We start from the raw sequence: 27,312 nt of genomic DNA on the forward strand, positions 1-27,312 counted from the left end.
ATCAATCTTGCGTTGATCCAATAATTTCTTCATTGTGTGTAATGTACTGTGTAACATATTCCGTTGGTGACGATCAAAGCATAAAAAACTACCCCCCCACCCACCCTTTCATGCATTCATGATGAAACATAATACCGATAATATAGGCGAGAAACGGCACGGTTTTTAGTGAAATGCACGTATTCCTGCATAGCGTCGTTTTCTGGGATTAGACAGGATTACTCTAAAACTATACTCATATATTCACCACGGTATAAAACGGGAATGTATGGATGAAAATTGTTTTTCTTTTTCACAAATTGAACGATAGATACTCGATGTCAAATGGGCAATAGTATTATATCCATAGCTATGATATATAATATAGTTTTAGCCCTGCAAACACCGCCACATATTCCTATAGTTTAAAGCGGTGGCCTTTTAACCAACACAGTACACAGCGCCCTCTGGCACTGATTGAGTTATAACCGGTTGATAGGCCAATGAAATGCTGTTATTATAGGCTATGGTGAATGGTGTCATTTTGATTTATTGTCGGTCAGCTGAGCCGATCAACGTTCTGAAGGATTATCTGAAGTGCCTATTTATGTGCAATACCCTTTGATTTTAATGATCCATTCTATTAAAAAGAAAAACTGAATTTAAACTGAAACAGTAGACTTAAGAACAGTAGACTATTCGAAGATTATTTTGGTCAGACATGCACATCCCTAGTATGATAGCATGTACAATAATGCTGTATATACACCTTTTCAACACATCACTGTGACTTGGCCAGCGTTACACTCGACAAGAAATTCATTGGCTCAAGCCTTAAGCTAATTTACAAAACCTTCCTTGGACTGACTCCTCCTTATTGATACACCTGTTAAAATATAATCTGCTCCCTATAACACCAGAGCTGCAGTGCTCACCATATCTCTATAACACCAGAGCTGCTCACTAGGGCTGCAACTAACGATTATTTTGGTAGTCAGTCGACTAATCTGTCGATTATTTTTTCGATTAGTCGACTAAATCTAACGATTATTTCTGTCACACCCTCCATCTCTGCTTCCTCTGGGCGCGGCTCCTTTTCCGGGCTCTTAGCAGACTTCTTAGCTTAACATAACAGACCGGGTGCTCCAGTAGCACACCATGTTACCGCGCTGCGTCGCGGGACTCCGTGCTGCGTCACGGATCTGGTTGACTCCGAGTTCGATTCCCGGACTCGCCGTCATTTGCCGAATGTCTCCCCCTGCTCTCTCTCCCGTTTCACCCTACAACTGTCGGTCATGCTTGACCAGAAAAGCGATAAACGCTAAAAAATTAAGTTTTAACATAACAGACCGACAGTAAGTTTGGGGGAACTAATGGGATAACTGGGGTTGCAACAAAAGTGCAACTAGGGCTAAAAACACAATGAAATAAAATAATAATAATAATAATAATAATAATAATAATAATAATAATAATAATAATAATAATAATAATAATAATAATAATAATAATAAATCCTTCTTAGCAGACTTCTTAGCTTAACATCCCAGGGAACTAATGGGATAACTGGGGATGTTGTTTGCTCCTGACAAGAGTCTCAAAGTCTGGGGTGATGGTAGACAAAGCAACTCTGAGGTCATGCTCAATGTCCAATCTGTTCCTCTGCTTTGTCTTCAGCTGGACCAGAGCTGAGAAGCCACTTTCACAAAGATAGGTAGTGCGCATCGACGCAGGTACGACGCATCGACGCAGTCGGGGCAATGGCAAGCCGAAAACGGTCGAAAATGTGAAGTTTGTATTTATATATTTCTTTTTTCAACTGAGGTAGGTAGATTACATTTTTAGAGACTAAAGTACAGAAAAAAGGTACCGTTGGGTACTAGGGGTGGGAATCACCAGTTTCATCATGATACGATACGATATCGATTCTTTGGACAACGATACGATATTTGCCGATATCACAAAGTCTCTCACGATACAATACGATACGATTAGATTCAGGTGCCTGCGATCGATATGAGATGATATCATATGCCCATTTAACACAATCAGTAACATTTAGATCAACAAAAAAAAGGTAATGAAAATATCAATCTATTGTTTTTAATACAAATAGACCTCCTGTTCACTGTAAAGTGCCACGTTCTTATATATTGAGCTTTAAACTTTAAGCTACATTTTTTGGAACTCAAAACTCACAACCTCCCTCTCCCAAACCGTTCCTACAACAATTTGTTGATGTTGCATGATCATGTATAGGCCTACATTTATTATGTATTATATTGTTTATGTTTAAATAACATTTAAACATCAAACTCCTCTGACCTCATCTGGTCTTTCCAAAGACGCGCGCACACACACACACACAGAAAGGGAGAATGCTATGCTGTAACATCTACACACACGGAGCTACTGCTGTTGTTCTTGGGCGGATATGAGACTCGCCACAGGATTTTCAAAATAAGAGTATCGATATGAATCGATCTTATTACATCGCATCGATCCGATTCGATTGTTGATAATTACATCGATGTATCGATCTGGATCGATGTATCGTCCCACCCCTATTGGGTACCGGTATAGATTCACAGGTACCGGTACCGTATTGGTTCAAATGTGAACGGTACCCATCCTAATAAAACCAGAGCTGCTCACCATATCTCTATAACACCAGAGCTGCTCACCATATCTCTATAACACCAGAGCTGCTCACCATATCTCTATAACACCAGAGCTAGATCACCATATCTCTATAACACCAGAGCTGCTCATCATATCTCTCTAACACCAGAGCTGCTCACCATATCTCTATAACACCAGAGCTGCTCACCATATCTCTATAACACCAGAGCTGCACACCATATCTCTATAACACCAGAGCTGCTCACTAGGGCTGCAACTAATGACTAATTTGGTAGTCGACTAATCTGCCGATTATTTTTTCGATTAGTCAACTAATCGAAAACCGATGTAAACAACAACAACAACAACAACAAAAAAAGGATGTTTTTTTTTTTTTTTTAATTACCTATCTTTGTGAAAGTGGCTTCTCAGCTCTGGTCCAGCTGAAGACAGAGCAGAGGAACAGATTGGACATTGAGCATGACCTCAGAGTTGCTTGTCTACCATCACCCCAGACTTTGAGACTCTTGTCAGGACAAAACAACAACATCATAACATGATGATCCCATAGCAAATTAAAATAATGACTCATGAAACATTTGAATTTGGATCTTTAAGCCACTTTAAATGAAAATGTATTTGAAGAACAATACAGCAATCACTCATAACAAGATAAATAAATTAAATAATACAAATTAAAGTGGAAGTGTACTTTAAATAACTTTTGTTTGCTGTGTGTGAGAGGAGTCCGTGTGTGTGTGTGTATGTGTGTGTGTCTTACTCTGATCGCTGTGTGAGTGAGAGGAGTGTGTGTACTGTGTAATTTATGTGTGTGTCTTACTCTGATCGCTGTGTGAGTGAGAGGTGTGTACTGTGTAATTTGTGTATGTGTGTGTGTCTTACTCTGATCGCTGTGTGTGAGTGAGAGGAGTGTGAATGTGTGTGTGTCTTACTCTGATCGCTGTGTGTGAGAGAGAGGAGTGTGAAATTGAATGTGTGTGTGTCTTACTCTGATCGCTGTGTGTGAGTGAGAGGAGTGTGTATGTGTGTGTGTCTTACTCTGATGGCTGTGTGTGAGTGAGAGGAGTGTGTATGTGTGTGTCTTACTCTGATCGCTGTGTGTGAGTGAGAGGAGTGCGTGTGTAATGTATTGTGTGTCTAGTCTGATCATCATCTCCTGCAGGGGAACAATGTTTTCAATGTCCAAAATTTGCTATGGGATCATCATGTTATGATGTTGTCTGGAACCCTGAGAAGCCAGTCTCACAAAGATAGGTAGTACACAAAAAAAAAATTTTTTTTTTTTTTTTTTTTTTTTTTTTAATGACTAATCGACGCAACAATTTCTCGTCAACGATTTTTTATAATCGACATCGTCGATTATGTCGACTAATCGTTGCAGCCCTACTGCTCACCATATCTCTATAACACCAGAGCTGCTCACCATATCTCTATGATACCAGAGCTGCTCACCATATCTCTATAACACCAGAGCTGCTCACCATATCTCTATAACACCAGAGCTGCTCACCATATCTCTATAACACCAGAGCTGCTCACCATACTGTATCTCTATAACCCATTTAATTTTTATATATTTTATACCCAGTTAATAATTTGTACACTGTATATTGCACTTTACTGTTATTTTCGCACTCAGGCTGGATGCCAAACTTCTTTTCGTTGTACTGTACTTGTGCTGCATGATGACAATACGTTAGAATGTAATCTAATGCCATTCCTTTCATCCACACACCATGATCACTGTTCCTATCTGCTATGCTGCTAAATGGCCATGAGAAGCCATGATGGGCAAAGCCAAGCCGAATGTTTGAGTCGGAATAAAGAATTGTGGGTAATTGCGGGGTATCACAGAGGCACTACCCTGTAATTTGCTCAGCTTCCTGTGTGAGCATGTCTTTCCGAACTGACGCAGACCGTGGAGAGACACATCCTGGCTTGGTGAACACAGGACAAGAATTGTTTTTCTTGAATGAAGACGAGACAAGAAAAGAAAAACAACTTAACTGTTAAAACGAACCATCATCATCGTATTGCTGTGTTTGTATCAGGGTGGGTGTCTTAGTCTAGTGGTGAGAGCTGTGTTTGTATCAGGGTGGGTGGATGTCTTAGTCTAGTGGTGGGAGCTGTGTTTGTATCAGGGTGGGTGTCTAAGTCTAGTGGTGAGAGCTGTGTTTGTATCAGGGTGGGTGTCTTAGTCTAGTGGTGAGAGCTGTGTTTGTATCAGGGTGGGTGTCTTAGTCTAGTGGTGAGAGCTGTGTTTGTATCATGGTGGGTGACTTAGGGGGCTTTCTCACTAGCCATTCGGGGTTGAATCAGCTCCGCTCCGTCCTTGGGTGCAAACTTCCCCCCTCCCTCTCCCCCCTCTAGTTTGCGTACACACTGCAGTCTTGGTGCGCTCCGGGTTTTGTTTGCGTTTTGAGCGTGTAAGCTGCCGTAGGCGATGTCACACTTGAATGTAAACACAGGAAGAGTTTAACACACGGTGATGGAAACTGGATGCTGAGATAAAGACACGAATAAATATGAAGTTATATTTGAACTAGGGATGTCCGATATTATCGGCCTACCGATATTGGCATAAAAATGTGATACAAAAATTTCATTTCTATAACCTTTATTTACCCAGGCAAGCAAGTAAGAACAAATTCTGATTTTATTTATTGTCAAAAGTATGCATAATGTTGTGTTAATTCCACAACAAGAGATATGTAATGTTAATTACCTGAAATTATTAAAAAAAATTTGGGGGGGGGGGACCCTGCATATATCGGTATCGGTTGATACCGATAATTGGCTCGCGTCAATTATATTGCATGTCACTGGTCTATAGAAATAAATGCATTCGAACAAGAAACCAATGTATAGAGACATAGCAATGGCATAGCAAAATAAATTGCCAGGCCTAATGCGAGCCAGGGAAGTCTTGTGCTTGTAACGTGGCTTCATCTCGAAGTTTTCATCCACTGAGCCGTGAGGCTCAACATGCTTGTTTGGTTGAGGTCTGGGCCCTGTTCCTCGTACCTGGCTAACTGAGTTAGCCGGATCATTTTCAGCATAGCTTGACTTAAGCCAGACCTTTCCGTTCCCCGACGTCGGATTGTCTAAATCGCTATGGCAACATATCAAAAAGTTTGAACCTGGTCGAGGGCAGGGTTTAGTTCAGTTAGCTGGATAAACCATGGCCACGCCCTCGCAAAGAAATGCAGCTCCCTTCCTGAAATAATTCTCACAGTCTAGATCCCATTATACCATTCTGAATTATGTTTTTGTGCTTCGTTTTTCTAGAGGGGGCTTTTGAAATGTAAAATAATATACCTAAAATGCTGATAATAAATCATATTCAGCCTATAGATTTACTTTGTCCTAAATAATGCACGTCATATTTATACGGATATGGCGCTCACTCGTCGCGACACACAAGTGGTTATTTTAATAATGCAGAGCATTGCAAATGTGAATCCCGCAGGGATATTTTTAATGAATGAAACCTATCGGGCGTTTGGCTCTGATCAGTTTAATATTCTTCGCTGTTGATGTATTTGCTTAACGGAGCGCCCGGATTGTGTTTCATTCAAGCATAAATTGAAGCGTCTTTATTAGGGGTGGGACTATACATCGATCCAGATCGATATATCGATCTATTATCAATAATCAAATAGGATCGATGCAACGTAAAAAGATCGATTCATATTGCGATACTCTTATTTTGAAAATCCGGCGACGGCGACGTCATATCCGCCCCGCGCCGATGTTGTGAAACTCCGTTTAGCTCTGTACAGCAGGGAGCGTCTATTTTGAGACCCGATATAAGTCTGTGCAGTTTTTTCCCCGCAACGGGTCAAATGCATCTAACATGCTTTGCATCGTCGCCATTCTTTTATGCCCACGCAGACCTAAATTAACGTTACATTAGCTGCTTAAGCTAACTAAGCTAAGAGAAACGGAGAGAGGAGAGAAGGGGCGGGGGCATTCTGTCTCTGTGTGTGTGTGTGTGTGTGTGTGTGTGTGTGTGTGTGTGTGTGTGTGTGTGTGTGTGTGTGTGTGTGTGTGTGTGTGTGTGAAAATACCAGATGAAGTCAGGAGTATTATTATATTGATATTATTTACTGAGGATGGACAGATAATGTTGATATTTAAACATGATCATCATGCAACATAAAACAATTGTAGGAACGGTTTGGAAGAGGAAGGGGTTTTAACTTGCGTGTTGTGAGTTCCAAAACATTTTACTTAAAGTTTAAAGCTCAATATATAAAAACGTGGCACTTTACAGTGAACAGGAGGTCTATTTGTATTAAAAACAATAGATTGTTTTTCATTTAAATGTCTGGAAGAGCTCAAAAATAAAAACGTCAATTGATATTTCCGTAGCCTTTTTTTTGTTGATCTAAATGTGACTGATTGTGTTAAATGGGCACATAATATCGTCTCATATCGATCGCAGGCACCTGAATCGAATCGAAATCGTATCGTGGCAGACTGTGATATCGGCAAATATCGTATCGTTGTCCAAAGAATCGATATCGTATCGTAATGTAACTGGTGATTCCCACCCCTAGTCTTTATGCGTGGACTGTGGATTATGAATTACGAGGAATCTGAATCTGTGGATTGTTGAATTGTATCACTGTCACTCACACCTTATTGTGATATTGTAACTGGGTTTAAAATGTCTGAGGAGATGCGCTGTTTGACGGATTTGAGAAATTGAATGAGCCGTTGACATTAATGAATTTGAGAAAATGCATTTATCCGTTCAAGCACTGTTATCTGATGATGAACATGAGGTGTCACTGGTATAAACCAAAGGTTAATCAATTAAAGGCATGTATGGATGATGTCCGAAACAGATTAAAACCTGATTAATAATGAAACTGTATAGCCTCCCTCCAAGCCTCTGTTATTTCGGGGGTCACACCTTGAAAACTTGGGAACCATGTATTTATATTAGTGCTGTCAGGCAATACATTTTTTTATCTAATTAATTAATTAATCTAATTAATCACATTTTAATCGCATAACCATTTTAGGCCTGATATTCTATAATCATATTTAAAATGGCATGTGTCCGGATGGCAGAATTCAGTACTGTATCTACAAAACCTTTTGTTTAATTTTTCGGGTCTGGTCAATTTTTGCATGGTGTTATTCACAGTCGAAGATCAAAATAATTTAATTGATATTCTCATTTGGTTCATTACAATTGACTCAAGCCTAGTAACAGACACAGTATTTCTGACACTGGGAATACATTCCCTGAGATCCATAGATGTCCCTAGAATCAGATACCAAGAACATGCAAATGGACCATATTAAAAAAAGTCTGTAAATGTGTATTCTACGTTCTTATGGAATGAATGAGATTAAAAAATATTCAAAGTAAAAAAGAAAGAAAATATGATTTTTTATTAATTTTGAGTTAATTTTCATAACGCGATAATTTGCTGTGTAATTAATTAATCTAATTAACATGACAAACTGACAGCCCCAATTTATATATAAAGTACATGATACCCAGAGGTATAAAAAGTACCCATAAATTATACTTAAGTGAAAGTATGGGTACCGTCTCAAAATCTGACTCAAGTAAAAGTCAAAGTATCTGGCTAAAAACACACTTGAGTAAAAGTCAAAAAGTCCTACTATACATTGCACCAGGTGAGTTAGTTGAAGAGGTGAGCCAATAAGTGAAATCATCAGCTGGTGTTTAGGCAAGGCTGGAATTAAACCAATCATACACTCTGCCCACAATGGAATGTGTTCTGCGATAGACAATGCTGAAATGAAAGAACAGAGGACACTTTTTTGCATTAAAATGATTTAATGCACTTCTCCATTGAAGGTAAACTAACATGGACGGCATTCACATCACAGTAGGGCTGCAACGATTAGTCGACATAATCGACGACGTCGATTATAAAAAATCGTCGACGAGAAATTGTTGCGTCGATTAGTCATTAAAAAAAATTAAAAAAAATATTTAATTTTTTTTTTTTTTTTTTTTGTGCACTACCTATCTTTGTGAGAGTGGCTTCTCAGGGTTCCAGACAACATCATAACATGATGATCCCATAGCAAATTTTGGACATTGAAAACATTGTTCCCCTGCAGGAGATGATGATCAGACTACTAGACACACAATACATTACACACGCACTCCTCTCACTCACGCACAGCGATCAGAGTAAGACACACACATACACACTCCTCTCACTCACACACAGCGATCAGAGTAAGACACACACACATACACACTCCTCTCACTCACACACAGCGATCAGAGTAAGACACACACACATTCACACTCCTCTCTCTCACACACAGCAATCAGAGTAAGACACACACACATTCACACTCCTCTCACTCACACACAGCGATCAGAGTAAGACACACACACATACACAAATTACACAGTACACACCTCTCACTCACACAGCGATCAGAGTAAGACACACACACAAATTACACAGTACACACACTCCTCTCACTCACACAGCGATCAGAGTAAGACACACACACATACACACATACACACACGGACTCCTCTCACACACAGCAAACAAAAGACCTAGAAGTCTGTCTGATCTGACTCATCCCTCTCCCCTTACAGCTGTTCCACGTCACCCTCCTGGTCCTGGACCAAGTTACAGCCCCATCAGTCGCGGTGCTGGGGGCAGATTCTGCTAGTTATTTTTCTTTTTTATTATTATTTTTTTAGTTATTTAAAGTACACTTCCACTTTAATTTGTATTATTTAATTTATTTATCTTGTTATGAGTGATTGCTGTATTGTTCTTCAAATACATTTTCATTTAAAGTGGCTTAAGATCCAAATTCAAATATTTCATGAGTCATTATTTTAATTTGCTATGGGATGTTGTTTGGTCCTGACAAGAGTCTCAAAGTCTGGGGTGATGGTAGACAAGCAACTCTGAGGTCATGCTCAATGTCCAATCTGTTCCTCTGCTCTGTCTTCAGCTGGACCAGAGCTGAGAAGCCACTTTCACAAAGATAGGTAGTTTAAAAAAAAAATATATATATATATATATATATATATATATATATCATTTTTTTTTTACATAATTGATTTTCGATTAGTCGACTAATCGAAAAAATAATCGACAGATTAGTCGACTACCAAATTAGTCATTAGTTGCAGCCCTACATCACAGCATGAATAATATAACAATATTAAAAACAGAATGGTGTATCCTGAATAATATCACAATATTAACCACAGCATACTGGAGTACCCTGAATAATATCACAATATTAACCACAGCATAATGTGGATCTGACTGTCTATTCTTCTAATAGCAGGTGTTTAATCAAAGATCCCCGCTTTCTAGTGTTGCACAAGGACCAATCAGCATGGGTATGGGCGGGTTCATTTTCCATTGATGGGGATTTGATTGGCTGTTTACCTGTGGTCGCAGGATTAATAACGTTAACGTTAGTTCGGCCAGATAAACAATTAAAATATACGAATTAAAATGGTTGGACCTGTGAGATTTGTACTTTGTAGGTCAGCATTTTAAATGTAAGGAGTAAAAGGTATGTTTTTTTTCTCTGAAATGTAATGGAGTAAAAGTACAAAGTATACAAACCTAATAATACTCGAGTAAAGTACAAATCCCCCAAAACAGTACTTAAGTATTGTAACAAAGTACAATTACTCAAGTACTTTACACCCCTGGTGATACCTAAGCCGAGCGCATACAGTACAGATATCCTCATAAGTATCTATTCATTCGTATCAATTAGATACTCTTTGGTCTTGTTTGTATCTACTTATTCTGAAAGAGTTGAACTAATTATTTTCGCTAGCAATAGATCTCATTCGATTATTCATTCCATTAAGCCTACTGCCAGCAAATCTGCCAAATATAATCTGATTGGTTGGGGTAATGAGGGACTTAAAATTAGCCTATAGATTATGCATTTAACCGAGATTCGATTTAAATTCAAAGCTTCGAGATAAAAAAATAATTATAAATGTTTTTAAATAATTTTTTTAATTAAAAAAAATATATTATGTTGTGGGACTTGTACAGCACTTTGTTCAACTTTGTCAGTGCTGTAAAGTTTAAACCTTTTTAAATCTTAACAAAACACTTTGCTTTCATGAAATATTGTAAGCCGTCATTTGAGGCTTTATAAAAGCAGCACAATGAACACAAATCTGTCAGTGCCGAGTCCGACCTCATCTTAAATAACAAACAGCATTTCTTGTTGTAGTTAACAAAGAGAGGCAGAGTTGATTTTGCAAAACAAAAAAAACAAAAAAATCATATATATATATATATATTTTCTTTTTATAATCTAATTCTATTTTCATATTCGAATCCCATGCCTATCGAACGAATCTTCGAAGTATTTAAGACAGCCCTGCTACTACAGAGTCTCTACCGTAGTCTCTCTCTCTCTCTCTCTCTCTACGGTCCTACGGATATAGATCTGCTTGTTGAGGCTTGTTCCCATCATTACTGTCAGACAGACAGGAACACAGGGACCTCTTGTGGACATTAATAAGAACAACACCAAGTCAGATTCCTTCTCCCCACATGTTTACAGCATAATGACAGTGACCAGCAGGTGCCTCTCTGAGGTGCACTCACTCACACACTGCACCGGTTGAGTGTTGAAGCGCTGGTATTGTGTTTCATGTTAAGAGCCGTTGTGCCTACGAAAAACAGACTTGCCACCCTTTCAGTGTCTGAAAACGCCAACTCCAAGTGACCATTTAATACTTCCTGCAGCAGAGCAGCGTTGAACATAAAATTACATGTATGGGATCTCTACAACAGGGTTCCCACAGACATTGCTAAATGAAATTCAAGGACTTTCAAGTACTTTTCCAAGCACAATTTGTCATTTTAAAAGGGCATTTAAAGGGATACAATTCACTTTTAAATGCAGTTTTTTTATAGAAAAAAAAATCCAATGCAATATTTATGGCTTAAAACCAATTTCCGAAAATGAGTTACACTTTAACCCGTTCACTGCGACAACACACAGAAGGTTAACCCTTTCACTGCCGCACGACAGCAGGTTAACCCTTTCACTGTCAAACTACAGAAGGTTAACCCTTTACTAACCCTTTACTATCACTATCAATATGATAGTAAAGGGTTAACCATCTGTAGTGTGGCAGTGAAAGGGTTAAATACAGAAAATTCCATTTCTTGATTCAGAACAATTTTATCATGGATGAACAAATGCGAATGGTTGATTTGAATTTCAAGGACTTTTTAACACTTTGAGTGCCAACGACGCTATATGCCGTTAGTTCATGCCGACCGTTGAATGCCAGCGACGACATAGCGTTTTTTTGATGTTTTTTTATTTATTAGCGATTTGAATTAATATTTTATCAATCTAGTCTCACGTTAGTGCTGCAAACTCTCTCTGAGCTCCATTGGGAAAATACCGCCCCCTATCGTCTCTCCCTGTTGTACTGCACCCCATTGGATTAGACTGAATGAAAGACATGGGTGGGGGGGGGGGGGAATCCAGTTTCCTCATTTTACTTCTCCGGCAAGCCATCCGAAGAGATCCAAGTTATTGCCGAGCCGCCAAACAGCATACATATTTCCTGTACCCAGCGCTGAATCAATAAACACGATCGATATTTGGAATGGCGATCAGGAATTGGAATAATCTTTTTGGAGAACATCTGATCTGAGGTAAGGAATCTATTTTACCAGTCTTAGGATAATCAGAGATGTTTTCACAGAGATATCAGCGTGTGTGTGTGCGCTGATCAGGAAATTAGAAAATAGATTTTTCAGCTTGCTTCTCTAGCGTGCATAAGTACACAATACTATCGATAATCTAGCGTTTATTTGAAAACGATTCATAAATAGGCCGAAAAATTACAACGTTTTTTTGTGTATTCCAGAATATTCCAGTAAAGGCCGTTTATCACAGAATCTTTATATTTTCCTGAAACGTTCAAGAAAACGAGGGTTTTTCAAAATGGTATAAAACGGAAATTAACCGATTAAAAAACAATCCGTTTCGACAATGTTGACTGCAAACAAGTCATTGATAAGCGACGGCCAGATTAGACACATAGCCATAATTTAAGACATAGTTTATGTGTTCACAACGCTATCATTGAAGTGGGTGCTGGCATTCAACCATGTTTTGAGACGGGGACCTGTGGCATCCAAAGTGTTAAGCACCTTGTTAAAAAAAAATCTGTTTTCCAGGAATTCCAGGCCTCGTTTTTTTTGGTTAAAAATCTAGCACTTTAAGCACTTCAAGGACCTTGTGCGAACCCTGCTCCAACCAAGGGGTCGGATGGCCGGCTCTGCTGCCAGGAGAACTATATCGCTGTCAGAACTCCGGACGTGAGAACTCGAGACTCATATCCACGTGCACTCATTGTACTTTTATATTGTATTTGTAATTATATCTTTTATATCTTCTATTATATCTAAGTATATATATACTGGACTGTATAGGACTGTGAAGCTTTGTATCCCCCTCCCTGTATTCTCCCCCCCCATGCTGCTTTGACACCTGAATTTCCCCAAGGGGATTAATAAAGGAATATCTTATCTTATTATAAGGCACAGACACACATGTTCTCAGGAGACCATGCTAAGAGGGGCCCATGCTAACAGGAGACCATGCTAACAGGAGACCATGCTAACAGGGGACCATGCTAACAGGAGACCATGCTAACAGGGGACCATGCTAACAGGAGACCATGCTAACAGAGGACCATGCTAACAGGGGACCATGGACCATGCTAACAGGGGACCATGCTAACAAGAGGGCCATTTACAGATGACGCCGCATTTTCTCATCCGCATAGCGCTGTGAAATTAAATTCAATGATGTATTCGAGATACATGCAAGCATTATATCACTGTTATAAACTGTAATAGAAGCGATACAGACCAGCTAGCCTAGCTTAAAACTCCGGGAGAGGTGTTTTTGGCCAACAGCTAGTCTGTATCCGATACCATTCATTGTGCTAAGCTAGGCTAGCTTGCAGCCGTATAGCTTTCTACTGAATGCACAGAGAGGAAATTGGTATCCATCTTCTTGTCTGACTCTGGAGAAGACTGTAATGTTGGCATGTTCCTCCACGACTAAAATGACTCTCAGCTCTCAAAACCTTGACGTGCAAATGAAAAGAATTGTACTAACTTTGTTACTGCCATCCTTCCGCTGTTTCCCACTCTGTTGTTCTCCCGCAAGGAACCTTCTGGCCCATTCTTCTCTGGGAGGTGGCATCATGGCTTCCGCTGACCGGTACCTCTCAGAGGGGATCTGGCTCATAGCGGGCGGCAGCACATTGTTGGTGCTACCGGTCCAGTTATTAGCGAACCCGGCCGCCTGGGACTCCGGTTCTCCACCGGGGCCTCTAGACCACTTTGGCTTCACAGAGAACCACCGTTGGCTACTTCTGAGAGGGACCCCCGCCGCGAGGTGCTGCTTCTTACCCAGAGGGAGAGGAGGCGGCGGGGGCTTGAACTGGAACTGGAGCCTGGGCGGGGCACCCCCGTAGAGGCCCGTCAGAGAGTCCGGGCCGGGGAGAGACTCCGAGAGGGAGTGTGTGCTGACGCTACGATCTGGATTAAAAGCCAGGCTGTGGACACAGCCAAGGTCTTCAGCGGGAGGGTAATCCCACGGACAGCTGGGTAGCTGGTCTCCAAGATGGTCTCCAAGATGGTTTCCGATGGCAACAGGGAAATCCCTGTCCGCTCTCTCCTCCGGGGGCGAAGCGTTGCCAATGCCGCTGTCTCCGTTGCTGCTGGCGCTGCCGTGCTTGCTGCCGCCGCCTCCGTTCTCCTGGGCCTGCTGGTGGGCTTCTACGTCCAGCTTGACCCTGAGCCTCTCCACGAACTCCCCCATGTCACCGTACAGGACGGACACGAACTGAAGCACGTCCGGCGGGGTGTGGGGGAACTCCAGGCAGCCCGCGGCGTCCGGGTCGGCGGTGCAGTCGAAGCCGAAGCGCCCGGCGATGCCCAGGTGGTCGTCGTGGCGACCCAGCTCGGGGTCGACGTAGAAGACGTGGCAGGAGGTCCGCAGCGGGGCGTCCTCCGGGACCTGGCCGTCGGAGATGTGCGCCGTGGTAGTCACCAGGCAAAAGAAGCGCGGGTCCTCGGCGCACACGCCGCCCAGCACCAGATTCTCGGCGGGGAAGGCCGCCAACACGGCCCCCACGTCCTCGCAGAGCTGGATACAGTCGAACATCACCCGCATCAGCACCAGGGTGTGGGTGTCCTGCTCGGTGCCCAGCCGGCCTATTCGCTCGCGGACGGCTCGTAAGCATTCCTCCTCGGAGTCCGCGGTGTTCAAGATCAGCTCCGTGGAGCTCAGGTAGCCGACCACCATGGCCATGTTCAGGATACTCCAGTCTGGATCTCCCTCCTCTGGGTCCGTGAAGACGGAGTCCGTGTCCCCGTCTGGAGCGCTGTCCTCGGTCGCCTCTTGGGTTCCAGAGTTCCACTTCTTCTGCGACCAGTGTGACATGTCGGGCTCCGACAGCGGCCTCTGTTTGGCCGGCGTTCCGCATCCCGGGAGAACGCAGCAGGAGGAGGCGTGGCCCGAATGGTCCGAGGCAGTGCGAAGAACACCTGCTGCCTTCTTCTGTAAAATCCCCTTTCTCTTGCTAATCCCAGATTCTGCATCGCCGAGGAGGACGGGGTTCTTCTTCCGGGCGCCGGTCGGGCCCTCCACGAGCACCAGCAGCTGCAGGGGCCCCCGGCAGGTGCCGATCAGCTGCACCACGGTCTCGTGCCGCGCCTCCGACACGTCGGTCCCGTTGACGCTCGCGATCCGGTCGCCGTGTCTCAGTCCCACCCGGTGGGCGGGGCTCCCCTCCAGGATGCCGCTCAGCAGACACGGCCCTTGTCCGGAGATGGTGAACCCGTAGCCCGCCCGGCCGCGCGCGACCTCCACCCCTCTGAGCTCACCGGCGGCGGCGGGGTCCAGATCCAGACGCCTCCTCGCGCCCTCAGGCTGCTGTCCCAGTGTCCTCATCATGTTGTTGAGATGCAGAGCGTGGGTACCGGAACACTTGGTGGTGGTGGTGTCTTATTGCCAACACACAGGTGCTGTTGTCATCCTCAAGTGATCTACGAGAGAGAGAACAGGGAGGGAAGCGGATTAGGCGATAGATCTTTACATTTTATATTTACTGAATATATATCCATATCCGTCTGAATATACCTGGCCCAGCATATAATTCTTGCACACACATCCACACACTCACTTTAAACATTCACCTTAACATTTACTTTACACACTACACCATATTTGTATCTATTTATTATTACTAAAATATTTGCACTACATCTCTACCTCATTTTTGCATTTTGTTGCATTTTATACTTCAGTTTTATATATTGTATATTTTGTATAGTGTTTGGTCTTTATTCTTTTTTACTGTATGAAGCTTTCTTATGAGGCTCATAAAGAACCAAGCATTTCACTGTAATGTACCTTATAAGTGACAAATAAAACAAAACTTGGAACTTCTTCTATATACCTATTTATTATACGTATCTGCATATAACCCATATAACTCTGTATGATAGCATACAAAAATGCTGTATATACCATATATACGTATATATATATTTATTCTTACTAGGGCTGTACCGAATGTAATTTTTTTTTTACATTCGAAGCTTCTATTGAAGTATTCGAACGAAGCTTTGAATGTCTATACATTTTTTTAATTTTTTTTAACTAAATCCTCAATTTGAATAAAGTGATTAATCTCATTAAATTAGTCTTTTTCTTTTATTAAATAAACTTTCTTTATCAGTTTCGTCAACATAAATAATCCAATAAGGGCATGGTTGGTATGAAAGTGATGGTGACGTCTTATAGTATAATATTAGTGTAGCCTAATCTTTATCTGCAACTGTGAAGAAAACCCTCATTGGTTTAAACAGATTGAATAGACAGAAGAAAAAAAAAGATAAAAAGAAAAGATCCTTTACCTACTCTTACTAGTTACTATATCTATATCTGTACATATCCCTTACCTACTCTTACTAGTTACTATATCTATATCTGTACATATCCCTTACCTACTCCTACTAGTTACTATATCTATATCTGTACATATCCTTTACCTACTCTTACTAGTTACTATATCTGTACATATCCCTTACCTACTCTTACTAGTTACTATATCTATATCTGTACATATCCCTTACCTACTATATCTATATCTGTACATATCCCTTACCTACTCTTACTAGTTACTATATCTATTATCTGTACATATCCCTTACCTACTCTAACTAGTTACTATATCTGTATCTGTACATATCCCTTACCTACTCTTACTAGTTACTATATCTATATCTGTACATATCCCTTACCTACTCTTACTAGTTACTATATCTGTACATATCCCTTACCTACTCTTACTAGTTACTATATCTGTACATATCTCTTACCTACTCTTACTAGTAGGGATGCTCGATATTGGCTTTTTTACCGATACCGATATTCCGATATTGTCCAACTCTTAATTTCCGATACCGATATCAACCGATATCAACCGATACCGATATATGCAGGGTTTCCCCGTCCAAAAAACTGAATAATTTCAGGTAACTAATAATTTCACTGGATATATATATAACAAATATTGTTATTGTTTTTTTTTTTTTTTAAACCGATACCGATATTTTCCGATATCACATTTTACTGCCGATATCGGCCGATAATATCGGTCGGCCGATAATATCGGACATCCCTACTTACTAGTTACTATATCTATATCTGTACATATCTGTAACTGAGGGGTACAATTCCCTGACTGTATTACTAGATATGATACTTACTACCACTACCTTTGTACTTAATATTCGGCCACCCAGTACTCGGCATAAATATATTATGATAAACACTCTCACGTAGATGAAACGGATCCAACACAAATGTACGAAGTCGAAGTATGTATTTATTCCTACACAGCAATGGTGTGTAGAGCAAGCACTTAATCACTTAATTACATTTATGAATTGAAATAGTATGCACTTTTATGGCAAAGAGTATTCGTCGGTATATCAATAGAGAATGTCCAATCTCTGATGGCGCAGGCGGTAAATATACGACCTGGAATAGTTAAGGAATAACAGCAATGATACTTTAATGATTATAAGACTGGATACACTAAGGGGGGTAATCCGGTCGCTTGTAAGACAACAGGAGTAGGAGGGGGGGGGTGTAGAGTCTGGCTGCCTCGTCCGGCCAAGGGTATCCTGGGTGAACCCACAGTCGTGCAGCTCGGTGCGCCAGCGATCCTTGGACCACAGATGAAAGCAGGTGGACTCTCTGTGAGCCGGCTCTCTCCGGTCCACGGGGGAGAGACGTGAAGCGACCTCGTCTTGCAGAGCGTCTCCTCACCTTGCGTCCTCTCCAGGGGGGGGGGGTTCCAACACACGGCAGTGTCGGGGGTCTTTATCCATGGAATAATCACTGTATACAAAGCATAATCCGTGCCTGGGAAGGCGGGCTGTCGTCGGTAGAATAATCCGGTATACAGGTCCACTCGCTCGTCGGCTCTGGGGCTCCTCGGATGCAGTCTCACATGGGGTCGACCATCCTGGATAAGCAGCCAGTTCTCTGCCCGAAACGATGGGGTACTGACTACGGTAGTATTCTCACCGCACGAAGCACTATATATTAACAGACTATTATTAGCTTAATAGACTACGTCCAACTCGACGATATAGTGCCAAATATGACTATTCAAATATTAATATACACGATGTCTCAATACCGATGGTAGGCCGAACTTGGCCTTACTCCCACACGTGGCGTCGCGGGGAGGCTTTACGTCTGTCACTCTATTGGAGGGTAAGAAACTGGACTGAAAAGGAAGTCCTACTTTAGTAGCGCAGTATATATACGCACTATGAACAAATAGTACCGTTAGTGGTGCGGTAGCCAGATTCCTACGCGGAACTAGGACTTGTTCGTACATGTTGAGCGGTACGTTTGAACTGGGTCTGGGGGGTATGGCAGCCTGGCACCAAGGTCTCGACCAATAGTAGAATGGAGACTATTATGGGATGTTCAGTAGGCTAGAATGGATATTCAATGCATATTGTACAAGGAATATACAAGGGATATCAGGGAATATTAGAGAATATACAAATACAATTAAATATATATATATAAATAAATATATATATTCTGTTTAATCTGGCCCTTCACAACATATCCCTTACCTACTCTTACTAGTTACTATATCTGTACATATCCCTTACCTACTCTTACTAGTTACTATATCTGTACATATCCCTTACCTACTCTTACTAGTTACTATATATCTATACATATCCTTTACCTACTCTTACTAGTTTCTATATCTCTGTACATACATATCCTTTACCTACTCTTACTAGTTATGCTGCTGCATTATAATAAGGTCAGAGGAGTTTGATAGTATTTACTGAGGATGGCCAGATAATGTTGATATTTAAACTTAAAAAATAATTATACAGAGAGAAGCTTCAGCAAGCACAAAACGCTGCTGACCGACAAGAGAATCCCTCACTGAGGAAAACACAAAGCGGATGGGGAGAAGCATGAACCTTTAAAGGACATCTCTTTGAAAGAAATTACATTTTACAGTTTTTTTCTGATTTCTTTTAAACAAATTATTATTTAGTTATTGCACTGCACTGGCAGTTGAACTGCATTGAACTGAACTGAATTGAAAAAAATATACCTCATAACTGAACTGGCACTGAACATTGAACTGTTTGCAGATGTACTGTTATTAAAGTTAGTTAAAAACTAAATCTTGCATGGTTTTTTTTTAAACAAAAAATATATAAAATCAGAGAAATCCGAAAACAGGAAAATTAAAAACAGAGAAATCCGAAAACAGGAAAATTCATATCCGAAAAGAGGGAAAGATCAAACGGATTTCATAGGGCCCTAGTTAATAAGGTGAGTTAATAAATTCACTCTGAAAATCTGCTCTGCTCTGATAAACTGACTCTTGGTCAGAGCGTCCAGTGTGCACTCTACTCTGAGCCCTCAGAATTTCAGAACAACTTGAGTGCGCTCGCTCTGACACTGGTTGTAAATAGTTATGAGTGTTGTATGTGCCTCCCTGTATTGTAAATAGTTCATATGTGTGTTGTCACTACGCACTACTGTATGTATAATTGTAAATAAGTAATTTACCTAATTCATGTGCTATCGTTTCATTTCAGCTCAGTGTAGAGAAATGCACGGACACTAACAACCGCATTACTATGACGAGACTGTTGACACCACGTATCCGTGACAACACTAGTAGTTTCGGGGGGCCTACCACCCCCCCTGAAAGAAATCCTAGGGGAAACACTGCATTTATATATTATGTTATATCCAGTTTAATCACCTGTACATTGTCTATTACTATTGCACTTTACTGTTACATTTGCACTCTGGTTGGATGCCAAACTGCTGTGCTGTATAATGACAATACATTTTTAATATAATCTTTGCAGTGCATCAAATTATGTCATTATAACATACTAACCTACTGAATGATATATATCATTTACATATATAGTTTTTGTTTTTCATATATATATTTGTTTTGAAATGTTTTAAATTAGTACTCATTTGAGTTGTGGAAAAGGGGTAGGATTAAATAAGTGTATACGTCTTCCTACTCCTTTTCGAACATGTAAATTGAGTTATGTTTTGCTTTTGTTTCGTTATTTATTTAGTTTGTATTTATTTTATTTTGTTTGAGTTATGTTTTGATTTTGTTTAATTATTTATTTATTTTGCTTGTATTCATTTACATGTTCAAAATAAAGATTTCAAATCAAATTTAAAAAAAAATTATATATGTTCCCAATCGATAATTACCACTAAATATAAGGAGGTAATTAAGTTATTTCTACCTTCAAAGCAGACAGCTTTGCGCGTCTGCTTTGCGCGGCAGCAAACTTGGCGCGACCCCGAGTCAGTCGCCATGGGTTTTGCTCAGCAACGAATGTGCACATTTTTAGTTATTATGTTTGTTTTTACTACTTTTTTTATCGAAGCATCACTGGCGGGGACGTCATACGACCGCCAGTCACTTATTGACCTAAACTCCGGACTCAAAGAGGAGTTTAGAGACACTTTATCATGCCAAGAATGGCCAACGGAGATCAGGCGGGACAAAGACAACGCGGGAGACAAAGACGGCCGCAAGACAAAGAAAAAACACAGGGGGAAGAGGAGCGGGATCAGATTAAGATTAAGGAAATCTGCTTACCGTCCGGCTATTCCATCTATCTTCCTGGCGAATGCTCGTTCGCTAGAGAGTAAGATGGATGGATGATTTACGAGCGCGGGTCCGATTCCAGCGAGAGATGAAGGAATGCAATATCCTGTGCTTCACGGAGACCTGGCTGAAATCAGTGACTCCCGATCACAGCATCTCTCCCTCCAACTCCTTCACCATCTTCAGAGCGGACCGTACAGAAGCCTCCGGGAAGAGCATCGGCGGGGGGCTATGCCTTATGACCAACAACGGCTGGACTAGCCCCGGGGAAGTGAAGATACTCTCCCGTTCATGCTCTCCCGACATGGAACACCTCACGATCCAATGTCGCCCGTTCCATCTTCCGCGCGAATTCACTGCAGTGATCATGACTGCAGTGTACATCCACCCCCAGGCGAACATCGGCAGGGCGCTAGGAGAACTACACGACCATCTGAACGTGCACCAGATCAAGCACCCGGACGCAGCCATGATCGTAGCCGGGGACTTCAATCAGGCGAATCTGAAGAAAGTCATGCCATCTTTCTTCCAGCACATCGTCTGCTCCACAAGGGGAGGAAATACACTCGACCACTGCTACACCCCGTTCAGAGCCGGATACAAGGCTGTACCGGCTCCACCATTAGCGGGAGCAACAAACACGTCGGATCATGCCGTCATCTTTTTGGTCCCAGCATATAAACAGAGATCACGTGACGCCGTCGTGTCACGTGAGGTAAAAAAATGGGACGACCAATCAGAGGCCACGCTTCAGGATGCACTAGACATCGCCGACTGGGGAATGTTCAGGAGGAGTAACAGTGACGTCAGCGATTACACAGACGCTGTGGTGTCATTCATAACAACACTGGCTGAGAGTATCGTCCCCACAAAGAAGGCGAGGGTGTTCCCAAACCAGAAACCATGGGTGGACAGTACCATCAGAGCAGCCCTGAACTCTCGCACCACTGCTTATAACCGGGGCAGAGAGTCAGGAAACATGGAAGAGTACAAGACAACAGTCTACACTCTGCGCAAGGCTGTCAAACTTGCTAAGAGGACGTATGCCAACAAGATGGAGGCACAAATGGCACAGAATGACACAAGAGGCTTATGGCAGGGACTGAGGGCTATAACTGACTACAAAGTCAGCGCCCCCTCAATGGGGAGCGACGACGCCTCCCTTGCGGACCAGCTCAACATCTTCTACGCGCGGTTTGGTGCAAACAGTGGCACTGCTAGCCCAACGGCTAGTGACGTCACTGGTGCGCCGGCTGTTGTGGAGGGGGGGGGGGCATCCGCGGGGGGGCGGGGGGGCTCTCTCATTGACGGTACACAGTGTGAGAAGAGCATTTATGCAGGTGAAGTGAACACCAGGAAGGCTGCTGGCCCAGATGGTATAACAGGACGCATACTTAAGTCCTGTGCCAACCAGCTTGCCCCGGTGTTCACCGCCATATTTAATCAATCCCTGGCGGAGTCGGTGGTCCCTGCCTGCTTCAAGATGTCTACCATCATCCCTGTACCGAAGAAACCCTCCCCAACATGTCCAAATGACTACAGACCGGTGGCACTCACCTCTGTGGTCATGAAATGTTTTGAGAGGCTGGTCAAGGACCACATTTGTGCCTCCCTCCCCAGTGATATGGACCCTATGCAATTTGCATACAGGACAAACAGGTCCACTGACGACGCGGTCTCCCAGGTACTGCACAGCACCCTCTCCCACCTTGACCGTCAGAAGGGGGGCTATGTGAGACTGTTGTTCATTGACTACAGCTCAGCGTTCAACACCAGTCCCCACCAGACTGGTGGACAAGCTGATCGAGCTGGGTCTGAGCTCCGCCCTGAGCGCCTGGGTACTGGACTTTCTGAGTGAAAGACCCCAGGCGGTCAGGGTGGGGGGTCAGACCTCCAACACCATCACCCTGAGCATCGGGTCCCCCCAGGGCTGTGTTCTAAGCCCCCTGCTGTAATCACTCTACACACACGACTGTGTGGCCAAGTTCAGCTCCAACTCCATAGTGAAGTTCGCAGACGACACGGTGGTGGTGGGGCTGATCTCGGACAACGACGAGAAGGCCTACCGGGAGGAGGTTGAGGTACTGGAACGCTGGTGCCAGGACAACAGCCTGCTCCTGAACATTGGTAAAACCAAGGAGCTGATCGTGGATTATAGGAGAGGACAGCAGGAGACACACACACCACTGATGATTAACGGGGCTACCATGGACAGGGTGAGCAGCTTTAAGTACCTGGGGGTCCACATCTCAGAGGATCTGACATGGTCAACACACATAGACACAGTAGTAAAGAAGGCGAAACAGCGCCTCTACCACCTGAGACAGTTAAGGAAGTTCAGAGTATCGGGGAAGATACTCCAGTCCTTCTACTCAGGAGCTGTAGAGAGCATCTTGACCGGAAACATCACTGCCTGGTATGGAAACAGCACGGCACAAGACAAGAAGGCCCTACAGAGAGTGGTGCGCTCAGCCAAGCGTACCACGGGTATTGCACTACCTCCCCTGCAGGTTCTATACAACAAGAGGTGCAAATCCAGAGCCTGCAGGATAATGAAAGACCCTCACCACCCCAATAACAGCCTGTTCCAGCTGCTGAGGTCAGGCAGACGCCTGCGAACCCCAGCTACTAGGACAGAGCGGCTTAGGCTCAGCTTCTTCCCCCAGGCCATCAGAGCCCTGAACAATGAACATTGAGTGCCACAGAACACTGAACTATCCACACACAAGCACACATGAACACACACACGACACGCACGCTGTGCACGCTCACACACTAGCAGCCACTTAACACTTTAACATGAGCGGGCACACACTCATGCCGCACACTTATGGCCAAAAGGAAAGGCCACTTTAAATTAGAATAACAGGAACAGTGTATTGCACTACCAAAGCTGCCTAGCATGTCCTATATGCTCTGTAAATAACTATGTACAGATACCGAGATGTCACACCATGTTACCTGTTTATTGCACAATGTTGTTTTTTTATTGGATTCTATTATATGTTGTAACACTGTATTGCACATCGTTGCGGGCAAGACCACCCGCATTTCATTGTATACTTGTATGCCGTGACAATTAAAACTCTTGACTTGACTGGTGGAAACAAGACGAAAGTCTTTCTCTGGTCTGCATCCCCTTAACAATTGTGTGTATTGAGCTGTACTGTATTGTACCCATTCTGCAATCTGTTAATAAAGTTTTCAATCAATCAATCAAAGACTTGAGCTTGCTAATAGTTCCCCCCTCCTCCTCTCACGCCCCCCTCCTCCTCTCACCGCCCCCCCTCCCTCAACCAGAGTGGCAGCTGGCTCCTCCCAGACCCCCCCCCCTCCCCCGTCAATCAAAACTCGGCTCTGGTGTCTGTAAACCAACCAGCTCGCTGCAGCACTGGTTTTGTTTCGGTAGCAAAGTTGTTTATGTGAACTGAACTCGACTTAAAAGGTCTAATAATAATACAACATTTGAAACACGAAAACACCTGAACATATCCTGAACATAATATTTGTCTAACAACAGAGTCGAGACATGTACGTACTTTTGAAGTAACGTTGGGTCAACAACAACAACTAACCACCACCACGACGCAATAACTTATATATTAATATATTCTGACTTATACATTACCTGGAGTTCTGTCCCACCAGCAGCCCTGGTTCACGTGTGTACATTTACTGCATTACAATTATATATATATTTTTAAATATTATTTCCCTCCCGCAGATGATAAGTAATCCATATGGCGACAGCGCCCTCCTCCTCCTCCACGCAGCGTTGGGACCACAAAGCGTCTCTTTCACAGTAACCATGACACCCTAACGTCTCCACACCACGTGGTGTCGCCCCAATCCCCGTGTCGTCACCCTAACGTCTCCACACCACGTGGTGTCGCCCACGCGCCAATCACCGTGCCGCGTCACGTTCAGTATTCAAATGCAGGAGGTGATCCTATTGGCTGAGAGTTCTCCGAAGTGGAAAGTCTGTTGTAATTTTTTATTTATTGTCTTGTCATTATTATTATTATTGATGTCAATGTTGTCTGTGATGTTGTTATAAAAAAGAAATTAGAAATAAAAATGTTATAAAAAATAAATAAAAAGGAAGTGATCCTATTGGCTGGGAGTTATCTGAAGTGGAAAGTGCAACGTTACCTAAATTACATTTAGTAGCCAACCTAAATAGTAATTTAATAATTATAATTATTATAATTATAATATTTTAATGTCAGAAATATATTATCAATAATACGTGTGATGTGATACTAAGTGTGGAAAGGCGAAAGTGAGCTTTTCATGTTCAAATGATTTTTTTTCTTCTTTTTTTTACAACAGACAACAATAATGATAGTCAGCAGCAGCACAACTAAACTTGCAACACACACTTGATATACAATCATGTAAATGACAGGACAGTATAGCATTACCTCAAAATGTCCCTTATAATAGACGTCCATGTACCACGTTATGTCTTCATTATAGTTTGACTGGCTGTACGCGCGCCTGCGGTTTGTAAACAATTTGCATTGTGGTCAAAGGGCTGCAACGACTCGCGAGGGACAGCGTCACATGACGACCTACACGCCACGCCCACACATCGTCACATGACGACCGACACGCCACGCCCACACCTGGTGACAGTCAGACAGAAACCACGCCCACACCTGGTGACAGTCAGACAGAAACCAAACATTACATTTACATTTACATTTAGTCATTTAGCTGACGCTTTTATCCAAAGCGACTTACAAGTTCTGTACGACAAGCCATCAGGAAGGGCACAACTCTATCAGCTGAGCAACAATGTTCATCAAAGTGTTGAGTGCTACAGTGTAGGTTAGTTTATTAGGACAAGTGCATGACAGTACGGTTAGTTAGGGTTAGATTTTTTTTTTTTTTTTTTTTTTTTTTTTTTTAATTCAGATAATGGTTGAAGAAGTGCGTCTTTAGTCGACGGCGAAAGATTGGACGTGATTCGGCTGTCCTAACTGGGGTGGGTAGTTCATTCCACCATTGTGGGGCAAGGACTGAGAATAGGCGACTTCTCTTTGATGACCCTCCCGGAGCTTGGATAGGAGTAGGTCTGAGGCGGCCAGAAGATGCAGAGCGTAGGGGTCTTGAGGGTGTGTAGTTAGAGACCATTGACCGGAGGTAGGCGGGAGCGGTTCCCTTTGCCGCACGGTATGCTAGGTCGAGGGCCTTGAAGCGGATTCGTGCAGCAATGGGGAGCCAGTGCAGGTCCCTAAGAAGTGGGGTGACATGGGCCGACTTCGGTAGGTTTGAGATCAGGCGGGCCGCTGCGTTCTGAATGAGTTGAAGAGGCTTAGTGGCAGTGGCCGGGAGGCCAGCGAGCAGTGCATTGCAGTAGTCGAGGCGGGAGATGACTGTTGATTGGACGAGGAGTTGGGTGGCTTCTTTTGTCAGGAAGGGGCGTATCCTTCTGACGTTGCTCAGGAGGAATCGGCAGGTTCTGGTCGTCGCTGCGATGTGAGCAGAGAAGTTCAACTGGTCGTCGAGGACAACACCAAGGTTCTTGGCGGTCGGGGACGCAGTCACAGCTGCATTCTCGACTGTGATTGAAAGGTCGGTTAGGGGGGAGGATTTGGCCGGCAGGTGGAGCAATTCTGTTTTGCTTAGGTTCAGTTTGAGGTGGTTGGACGTCATCCAGGCTGAGATGTCGGACAGACAGGCCGAGATCCGCACAGAGACGTGGATATCTGAGGGAGGGAAGGAGAGGAAGAGTTGACATGCAACAACAAGTGAAGTTAGAGTGTGTTGTTTAACCCTTTCACTGCCACACGACAGCCGGTTAACCCTTTCACTGTGACAATACAGAAGGTTAGCCCTTTACTATCACACAACCGACGGCGATGCTCCATCATTAGCTCCTTTGAGACTCAGTTTGTCTCAAAGGTTTATGTTGGAGGAAGGGATACCTACTCTCCGTTAAGAATGTCTACAACTACCCTACACTGTAATCATAATAATCATAACTACCTACCTTGTATATTTATATTTACCAAATAACTATATATATATAATCTGTCTGAATATACCTGCATATAATCCTTCTATATACCTACTAGTACTTATACATCTGAATATAACCTATACAACTCTGTATGATAGCATGTACAATAATGCTGTATATATACCATAAATATATATTAGTATATATGCAGTATGACTTACTAGCATAGTGCCTTTATACCTGTATCACTGTACATAATAATACTACAGCTGTATTTGATTAGCACTATTACTCAATAGTACTAATTTATATATTGTATACCCAGTCTAATCACCTGTACATTGTATATTACTATTCTGGTTGGATGCCAACCCTATTTTGGTTGTACTGTACTTGTGCTGCATGATGACAATACATTTGAATCTAATCTAATCTAATCTAATCTAGTGGG

At 42.6% G+C, this 27,312-nt stretch overlaps 1 protein-coding gene across 2 annotated transcripts in view; it reads right to left on the bottom strand.

Annotated features, from left to right (window-relative positions):
* The window catches only part of LOC311226314 (regulator of G-protein signaling 12-like), a 157,138-nt gene extending 132,478 nt beyond the window's left edge, over nucleotides 1-24,660 (bottom strand). For both annotated transcript variants that reach the window (XM_084311729.1, XM_084311730.1), the window contains exons 1-2: nucleotides 24,522-24,660; nucleotides 13,789-15,725 (exon numbers count right to left, since the gene is read on the bottom strand). In XM_084311729.1, the coding sequence (XP_084167855.1) occupies nucleotides 13,789-15,633 (1,845 nt within the window). In that variant the 5' untranslated portion in view covers nucleotides 15,634-15,725; nucleotides 24,522-24,660. The remainder of the gene's footprint in view (nucleotides 1-13,788; nucleotides 15,726-24,521) is intronic.
* Between the last annotated feature and the right edge of the window lie 2,652 nt (nucleotides 24,661-27,312).

The sequence above is a fragment of the Notolepis coatsorum genome (assembly GCF_963971535.1).
Source record: "Notolepis coatsorum genome assembly, chromosome: 4".
Lineage (NCBI taxonomy): Eukaryota > Metazoa > Chordata > Actinopteri > Aulopiformes > Paralepididae > Notolepis > Notolepis coatsorum.